This window comes from Hydractinia symbiolongicarpus, chromosome 13, assembly GCF_029227915.1.
Source record: "Hydractinia symbiolongicarpus strain clone_291-10 chromosome 13, HSymV2.1, whole genome shotgun sequence".
Classification (NCBI taxonomy): domain Eukaryota; kingdom Metazoa; phylum Cnidaria; class Hydrozoa; order Anthoathecata; family Hydractiniidae; genus Hydractinia; species Hydractinia symbiolongicarpus.
In genome coordinates this window covers 8,992,980-9,002,935 of record NC_079887.1, presented here as the reverse complement: position 1 = coordinate 9,002,935, position 9,956 = coordinate 8,992,980, and the positions used below count along the sequence as shown (strand labels likewise).

General features: G+C 33.8%; 2 protein-coding genes across 2 annotated transcripts; both read left to right on the top strand.

The window, feature by feature from the left end:
- Window positions 1-1,530: 1,530 nt before the first annotated feature.
- Window positions 1,531-4,512, top strand: LOC130624329 (lipid droplet-associated hydrolase-like). Its single transcript, XM_057439916.1, has 2 exons — window positions 1,531-2,295; window positions 3,549-4,512. The coding sequence occupies exons 1-2, from the start codon at window positions 1,782-1,784 to the stop codon at window positions 4,394-4,396; spliced, it is 1,362 nt and encodes a 453-aa protein (XP_057295899.1). The 5' UTR covers window positions 1,531-1,781; the 3' UTR covers window positions 4,397-4,512.
- Window positions 4,513-6,263: 1,751 nt separating this feature from the next.
- On the top strand, window positions 6,264-9,935 carry LOC130624325 (uncharacterized). Its single transcript, XM_057439912.1, has 7 exons — window positions 6,264-6,372; window positions 6,617-6,784; window positions 6,909-7,167; window positions 7,533-7,679; window positions 8,356-8,608; window positions 8,909-9,146; window positions 9,740-9,935. The coding sequence occupies exons 1-7, from the start codon at window positions 6,279-6,281 to the stop codon at window positions 9,907-9,909; spliced, it is 1,329 nt and encodes a 442-aa protein (XP_057295895.1). The 5' UTR covers window positions 6,264-6,278; the 3' UTR covers window positions 9,910-9,935.
- The last annotated feature ends 21 nt before the right edge of the window (window positions 9,936-9,956 follow it).

The window sequence follows — 9,956 nt, the reverse complement described above, 5'->3', positions numbered from 1 at the left end:
AAATCTTTTAACGTTGTTTGCTTGGCGATGGCAAAGCCTCCGAATCCCTTGTAAATTTCATTTTATTAGAAATGCTAATTTAATTGATAAAGCGAAAGAAATTTTGCCACCATTGATGCAATAAAAATGAATAAGAATGAAAACTTTTTTTATTTTCATATAAGATTTTATTTATTGATACACAAAAGTTCGAAATACCGAGCATAATGTAGCCTTGGGCCTAAAAAATTGTTCGAATTAGCGGAGTTCGAATTAAGCAGCTCCAAACATAAGATTTTATTAAACCAAACTCAAGGGACTTGGCAATTTGTTTGAAATAACAGAAAGTTTGAATTAAGCAGCATTTTAATAAACGGACGTCTACTGTACATGGCCAATAAGCTGCAGTTGTGATTTTTAAACTTCTTTTATACTAAATATTTTCTAAATGCAAAGTTATACTACGTTGATAGTATGATGCATTCATGTTTTCTGCGTAATTGCTCAACAAATAATGCTTTGTGACAGCATGCTGCTATTTTTAAATTTCCAATTCTCGCCTCAAATCACGTGACTATATCTATTGTTTTTAAAAGATTTCTGCTGCCGATTTGAACATAATGAGACCTTCATCGTTATATATTATCGCATATTATCTTTAAGGGCAGAAATTATTTCAGGAAGAAGTGGTTGCGGATATGCCAAAATGCTTCATTTTGCGGAGTATATTTTTTATGGATGATTAAATTTTCCTGAAAATAATGGAATTACTTTCTGCGAATGTTGAACATTTAGTGAATGTTAGCAAAAATCAGTATCCTGCCTAACATATTTTTTCAGAAGTATTTTCAAATGAACAACGAAGAACTCAATGCCTTGGGTCTAGCAAAGTACGAAGAAATATGAAATTTTGCGGTAGAAATTTTTGTGGATAAAAGAAATGAAACGTTTTTTAGAAAAACTTTTTGCAGATTGGACCATAGATAATTTGTACCCTTACTTATGAAAATGACTTGAGCGGCAATCAAAAACATTTGAGATCTTTACAAGCAGCAAATAATACGTTGCAAGAAATAACCAAATTCTTAAGTGAAAAGTGTAGGAATCATGTGATTCGCGATTAATTGTCATTTTACCACATTCCTGCCCCTGTTAATAATACAAGGAATATGATTTTTTGCAAGTCATTCGTAGTTGAATTTTGATCCAATATCATGCCTACTATTTTTACATTCCTGTTAAGTAACGAAAGTATTACCGACTCTTTTTTCTTTTATCTTTTTTTAAGTTTATGTTAATTTTCAAAACTTTTCCGTTTATGTCCCTAGCAATTCTAAACATTTCATAATCATGACAGTACAGCAATGAGACAAAATTTTCCTTTTTCTGAAAATAATTATCAGTTAATTAGTAATTCATTTGTATTGATGCTAAGTGTCAATTACAAAGTTGAACAGCCACCTATAATCTTTTAATCTGCTTATTGACGTTTCTTTCATCACTTTAATACTTAAACAAAATAACAGAAACTTTATTTGAACAACATTAAAATTGAAAGCAGTTCTGAACACATGCCTTTATAAAAGTTGGTTACCGATACTTTACAGAGGTTACAAGAATTACTGAAGGTTATAAAACACGAGGATATAGTAACTGCAATCAACTTTTATATGGTGGTTTGCAAACACTTTGTAAGGGAGTGATAACACGGAAAAAGAGCATTATTATAATAGACTATACTAGACCATCTAGGCCATATAACTAGTCTGTTATAATAATACGCTGTCCATATATTGAAACATATGCGATATATATTTCCATCAAGTATGACTGATAGAGTATCCGACAAAGTCCAAACTAAAAAACATAAATGTCAACCAAAAGAGCCATATGGCATGCTCGAGGAAGAAGCAGCAAATAAGGTCAAAATAGAGGTATGTACAGAGGACCAGTTTAAAATCGAAGACAACGCAGAAAAGAAAAATACTCATAATCTCAACACAAAAGATCATACAAATGATGTATTCTCAATCTCGTCAGTTTTTCGTGACTACCTAGGCGTCACGCAACCTCTCGTGCGACAGGCGCACAGCGATACGAGTATTGACTGTTATTCTAAACAATCTATAAGACACTGTGCTGTGAATGTAGAAAATATCATTACATGGGTTTCTTATATCCAACCAGAGTGTAATAAAAGCAATCTAGTTATATTGTTTATACCAGGAAATCCAGGAGCTATCGAGCTGTACGATAAATTCTTGGAATGCTTATACAAAGAAGTACAGATACCAATTTTTGGAATCTCGCATGCAGGTAAATCTGAATGCATTCTAGTATCATTTTACTTACACATGTGCAAAAAATAAGAGATGTTTTTTGGTGTCCATTTATCGTCTGTTTACAAAAGTTGCATGTCTTGAACACAAACTTCCTCTTACAGTGCCTAGACTCATTGACGTTTCTAACTGACATATATATCAATCAAATCCATAATCAATTTTTAATTAATATTTGTTTATACTAACAGGAACATAAAATTTTTTAAATCCACTTAAAAAATGACTCAACCATAAAAGATAGCATCCATACTAAAGTAGTTTTTCTAATAAACCATGAAAACATAAAGCGAAGACTCCAGCTCCCAAACTCGTAATAAGGGCTCTTCTACGCCTATTATAATCTGAAGAGACGATCGTAGGCATAGAAGAATCAGGGTACGAGGTTGTCTAGCTCCAGAATTTCAACTTTTTTGGTTCTACAGTAACGTACAGAAACTCTTTCTTTTTTGCTTTGTTTCTGTTTCAATAATATTATTTAATTTATGTGATTTAAAAAACGTTTTTAATACCTTCAGTCAGTGTCTACCAAAAAAAGGCTTCTACTTTTTTTACCTTTTTTACTTTTAGTTGTTATTGTTCAATTGTCTTTTCTTTTACTTTTAATTGTCATTAAATTTCGTTGTTTTCAAGTTTTTTTTACACATTTAACGCCGACAGTTATAACAGTTGGAAGGTATATGGCAAAGGTTATGCATATGAATGATAAATGCTAAACATCTTCATTTCAAAAATCATTGTAGTGCTCTTTTCATAAAAGGCGCCGCGTTTGTAAGTGCATAATAACCCTTCTAAGGCCAGACTTTTTTGACCTCCTATTGTCACAATTAGCACAAATTGTGAGCACATTCGAGGGATTTGGTTTAAAAAATTTCGATGACGTCATTCAGTCCAAGATTACATTTTCAAATATTTTGGAAACAGTTTTCCAAAACAGTATAATTACTTAAAAGATGCATAAAAAATGACTTTGTAACTTTATAAGAATAATCAAAGAAAAAACGGTTGTGATATTTTTTTCGTGTAAAGTTATCATGACAACACACGTGGCCTTGTATATTTTTTTGAAGCTAACTAAAAATGATGAAAAGTCAAATCTCAACACCTAAAACGGTATGTTCAGAAGTTATTACAAAAAAGGGAAGTGGTAGGGGCCACGAATATGGTTGAAATGGGTTCAAATGAGATCTGTACTATTTAAATAAAATATATCGTGCTTCTTTTTTTAAGGTCACGATCTCATCCCGCAGAACAGTTGTCTATCCAAAAGGGTTGCCAAAGAACGGTTTCCAGAAATAAAACCAAGTCATAAACACACATTTACCTTGGAAGAACAAATCTCGCATAAGCTTGCCTTTATTCGGCAATATATTAAATCTGATCGAAGAATAATCATCGTAGCTCATTCACTGGGGTCGTACGTCACATTAAAAATGTTGAACCAGATGACGGATACGAGTCAAATATTACTAGCGGTGTTATTATTTCCAGTATTTGAAAGAACCATGGAAACGACAAGTGGAAGATTTTGGGTTCCCATGACGCAAATCATGAAGAATCCACTTGTAACGACCACATCAGTGATGGAAAGGTTGCCACCTTTCGTCAAAAAAACATTAATTGATGCCTTAGCTTCGAGACGTAAGTGTAGTTGCGGTTCAGTGGATGCGATAACAGAGGGGATAAGATCTGTAATCAGTCCGAATGGACTACGTAACATTGCACAAATAGCAAAAGACTTATCGAAGATTGGTCATCATGATTTATTGAAGGATGTAATCAAAAAGCATGCAGATAAACTGACGTTTTATTATGGAGCCAGTGACGCTTGGACACCGCTGTCATTTTATGCTGACATGAAAAAGACATTTCCAGATGTCGACATCAGATTAGATGCAAACGGAATCGGTCATGCTTTTATTTTTAATACAAGTAAGAAAGTAGCTGCTATTGTTGTGGAGATTATCAATAAAAAGATTATGGAGAAGTCTAGCGCTTGCGCAATAGTTAGGAATATGACTTTTTCTTTAAAAAGATCAAAGTCTTATATGTGTGGAAGACCTCATTCTTTTTCATAATGGATTTTAATGTCGAACTTTTACTGGCATGAACTCTTTTGTATAGAAAAAACATTTTTAAGTGAACATGACAAAGCGGGTTTTTCTTAATTTAGAAATATTGCCACTCTTGTTCAGTCATTGTTGTTAAATAATTTTAATATTACCATGTCATGAACCATGAACAAGCATGCTTATTTTACAAAAAAGAGAGAAAGATTTTAATCAATCTATTGCTTGCATTCAGTTCTTTAAAAACATTTTTAATTATTGTTGTTATCTGACTGGGTGATTTAGATCCTCTAATTATCTCCTTAACTAATTAATAACCAAAAAATGATTATGATCCTTGCTTAAATCCAAAACAGAAGCAGACGTGTTTGCTATAAAGTACGAAAGTAAAACATATATACGATTTTAAAACATGTTTGTTTTATATTTCAGCTCTGTTACTTCTATTTTTTAAGGAAATTATGTTAATTCTAATATAAGACTAGTCGTTAACCTATGGAAAAATCTACGGGTTCGCCTGTCAACAAATTAGCTACCCAGTGGGGGCCCCGAAATAAAGCTGCGTGCAGCCATTTTGAACACACAAAATGCAGCTATAATAATAAAGATAGTCGTTAGCCCGTGGAAATATGTGACAACATCAAGTCTTTTGTATATTCATTTAAATATTCGCGATTAGAATAAAAAAACGAGAGTTGATTCGGGATACTAGAAAATATTGTGACACGATATCTTGTATCTTGCCTAAGCATAATTCTCGATGTGCATTAATTTGTTAAAAGGGTGTTACATAAAAACGACAACATTTATGGGTTCCTAATTAAATCCTGTATTTTCAGAGTAAATTGTCTTAGACGGGCTAGCTAAGTACAACAACTCTGATAAATAGTCGCCAGCAGAAACAGGTGTTGTTTTTGAGTAAAAAAAGGTTAAAAAATGATGACGTTACAGTTTCTGAAATGACGACATTGTGCATAAGCATAGTCACAAGAGCCGGAAATTGTCTGGAGGCGCGGTTTAATTTGACCGCTTTTGGTCGGTCATGAAATTAATTAGGCATTATTGGCGACAACGTTTGCACCCTGGCGACATAAGGTGCTACGAATACAAAGAATTGAATGTTTAATATCAAAGCCTTTTATAGTACTATAAGAGTAAAAAAGTTCTATAAGTCCAAAAAAAATATTTCTATTTCTGTTTTTTAGAGTGTTGACATTCGGTAAAAAACCGTAACACCCTGTTCAAGTTCTAAAATCGTGATCAGTTTTGAATGGTCCTTATGCTTGCATGGCTTCCACAATAAAAACTGGAGCTTTAAAAGCATAATTAGTAATCACAGGGCCCTCACGCTGATAGTAATTCTCGCAGAAACTCGAAAGTTCATTTTTGCTAAATAATCATGAACAAATAAAAAAGAAAAAAAGAAAGAAAAAGAAAGAAAGCAGAAACACAACTTTGGGTACAAGTTTGAAACTTGACTAAACAATGTTTGTAGTTATTGTAGGATTTTTGTTCTACCTGGATCAATGTTTTTTAAAACAGCCAACCAGGTAGGTGTCCATCTACCTTCATGATAGCTTACCATATATTAATCCTGGATGCTAAGTTGTTTTTATAAACGATGATATGTGTGGACACTTGCTAAGTCAACAGGCAAAAAAAAAATAGGCTAAAATGAAATACCTGAATCAACACGATGTAACTGATCTTTTCTGCTGGTTACATATGCAAGATATATTATCCCCAGTTTTAACGAAGTTGTTTAAATAACCGTTCAATCTCCTCCGTATTATGATAGTCTGTTTTATTCTTTCAATAGAATTTGTTTTATTTTGTTTGTTTTTCATGCAGGAGGAGAGAGCTATCAAACTTAGGCATAAATACCGAAGCTATGTTTTTCTGTTTTATTCAACTTGACATTGAAAAAGCCAGAATGGATGCGAAAATATTTTTTCTTTTGTTCGGTCTAGCTGTCTGCGTTTCAGGTAAACTTTTTACCATGTTTTTATGAAGTTGTCACAACAGGACTATTTCAAGATTTTAATAATGTAAAATAAGATGCCAACATACCAGAGTTTAACATTTTCAACAATTTTGCACTGATTATCATGTAAGTTTTACTCTTGTCAACAACAGGAGGTTATGAAAACACGTCTTGTACTAACTGCGTCATTGTCAAGGGATTTTAAAATCTGGCGTTATTCTGATTTACTTCCATCTGTCTTCTAGCGTCTAACAGACACAAGATTGTTGCCTACTGGGGACAAAATGCCGTCTACAACAGCTTGAAGCCACGCCAGTATTGGGAAAAAGATCTTGTCGACTTTTGTCGGGATTACAACTACGACATTATCGTCTTATCATTTTTAAACGTATTTTTTGACCGGAAAAATAAAGGTTAGTTTCTTCTTCTTCCTCTTCTTCTTCTTCTTTTTTCTTCTTCTTCTTCTTCTTCTTCTTTTTCATATCCACTAGCAATAGCCATATCCACTGTGTTTTTACCACTTTTGTTTTCATGCAGATCGCATGCCTGGCTTCAACTTCGCCTTTCATTGTGAAACTCCCGTCGCGCCTGAGTATCCAAAAATGTTTCGATGTCCAAAAATAGAAGCAGGAATTAAAGAGTGTCAAAAGAATGGTAAACAAGTCTTGATGTCTCTGGGTGGAGCAGTAGGCCGGGTCGGATTTTCTGGTGTTGATGAAGCTAAACTTTTCGCCTACCGTGTCTACCACTTACTGTTAGAAGGTACGGACCTTCAAGCTATTCGACCTTTTGGAAGGTAAGTACGGCACTATAGCTTTAGAGATATATTTAAATTTATTATTTTGTTCTTTATTGAATATTGAATGTTTATTCTGTTTTTAAGAGAATAAACAAGAGCAATATTTTAGAACCGATGTTACTATTTTCTGCACTGTCCCTCAAGTTTCACAATTTTGTTTTAACGATTAGTAGCTCAACTTTACCCCTCGTCTTTTTCATACCTACAGTTCTTTGAGGCACACAGCTCTGGGGACAATAATGATTTCCTTATCGTTTCAAAAAGCGCCAATTTTGTCCTATAGCGTAACATAGCACCTTGAAATTGCGTTTAAAAAAGTCGAGGTCCTTTCTTCAAATATACAGCAATATCCTTTTCTTCAGCGCCATCATGGATGGTATCGATCTTGATATCGAGAATGGCTATTATTCATATTACACGGATTTCGTAAAAGAATTGAGGCGTCTTGAAAAAGCTGGAAGTCAAAAGATTTTGATTGGTGCAGCACCACAATGTCCATTCCCAGACAGGTAGGTCTTCTTATTAAAAAAAAAGTTGACCAACTGTTGCTGCACACCACAAAGCAACCTCGTTATCAGGGAATTTCGCCTTTTTTGTTTAATTTGATAGTGGCAATATATCAATATTGGCCGCTCCAAAATAATGGCTCAGGGGCCAAGGAAACCTGGGGACGAGTACGCCCGTAGAGCTATGATAACGATTATAACAGGATATATTATTTCCGTTAAAGTTAAGTAATTATTTAAAATTTATTAATATTGGCGACTAGCAAATGTTTTTTATTTAACTTGGCGAATGTTAAAAATAGTTAATTTTGTAGGGAGTTTAATGTAACGGAATTTTTGGTCAATTGGACAACTAGTTTATATGGGTATCACGCCCAACACCTTTAGGAGGTGAGTCGAACGCTTTACAGACTGGGCTAAAATGTTGTTTTATTTTTGCAAGGAGGGAGAGAAAAGGTGAAGTCTTAAGTTCATACGATTGAATGTGTGGGAGGGGGGGGGAAGGGTAAAACTGGCGCATATTTACTACTTTCTTAAATGCTTTTTGCAACGCAAACCTTAACGGAATTTTCATTCTTTACTATCAATATTATCAGGCACCTATTTATAGCTAACCCCGCTTCGGACCTTGTTTCAGTGTTTTCAATAGCTGATGAAAGGCCTTGATCCCTCTCCATAGACTTCTTGGTCCATCAGCTGGTCGTGTTCTTGGTGATGTTCCAAAGCTTGTTGATGAAATTTACATCCAATTCTACAACAACTGGTGCCACACAGGAAACGAGCGCGTCTTCTACGATCACGTCAAAAAATGGGTGGACTACTCCAAGAAAACCGATGGACCGATGATTTTTGTTGGTGTACCGGGAAATAAAAAAGCTTCGGGAAATCCACTTCATTACCGTACCCCTAGTGAGTTGGCTAAGATTTATCAGGTATATAATATTTGTATTTACTTTAGACAAAAGAAAATTGACCCACAGAATAAATTATGTTTTGAAGTAAAAGAGAAATACATTAAAAAATTCCTTGTTCTTTCATCCATTTTATAATAAATAAGAAAAATAGTCACGTTTTGGGTCCCCGACCTCAGTTAACTAAATTTAAATATGATTTGCTTAGAATTATATTCATAAAAGGATTATTGCGGTTGACAAAAATAAAGAAACACTTTTTATTTAGTTTTTAAAAACTACGAAATGTACTCAAGTTATTTTTGACTACTCACATTCCAGAATTTAAAAGATGAGCCTCGCTTTGGTGGTATCATGTTTTGGGATGCATCATTCGACCAAAACAATGTGATCGATGGAAAACATTACAGTGAACACATCGCCGCTATGTTCAAAAATGGACCAATCCCGTCAGGAAAACCGAATACTTTGCCACCCTACACCGGACCAACGAAAGCGACACCATCCAAAGGAAGCACTGCTGCACCCACTGACCCACCCAAACCACCAACCAGACCAAGTACGGTTTCAAAATTGTTGATTTAAACGTGTAGTGCAACCTCATTCCCATGACTCCTTTTTGCTTTTTCTATATATTGGAGAAGGTGCAAAGAAGTCCAAGCAAACAAGGTTTTAATAGGCATTTGAAATTTTTCAGATTCGATATTATTATACCTTAAGGAAATTAATTCTCAAATGATAGAATTAACTAATTTTTACAAGAAATGTTTTGATTTGAAATTTAATTTTCGCGAAGTTAGCAAGTCCTAATATTTCACGAAAATTAAATCTGACGGATTTTGCGTAAAAGAATTTGATAACATTTTATTTCTTAATTTATACTGTTTTTTCAATGGCGTTTACGCAGGGGACATTAAAATAAAGGTTGCTGAAGTTGAAATTTACATATAAGTTATAATGTAGTTCTACGTAAATCGAAATAATAAATATAAAAAAAAATAGTGTAAATCTTTTTCAAAAAAGAACAAATCCAATTTCGTTGGAATTAGTTTTCGCTAAGAGTTTTCCAATAAATTTCGTGAAATTGACAAAAACTCGTGAAAATTAATTCTATATTTGTATTTAAAGTTCTCTTTTCCTTTTTATTTGTAGCATCTGTGTCATGCCAAGGGTTATCTGATGGTATCTATGCACACCCGAAGGATTGTTCAAAATTCTTCCACTGTCTGCGAGGTATTGCAAGCGTGAAATCATGTCAAGCTGGTTTGAAATTTAACCCAGTCGCGAAGTACTGTGACTGGCCACAAAATGTGAAATGTTAGTTTTACAGAATATATATTGTCTCAAATTGAGTATTTTTTTCTTGTTT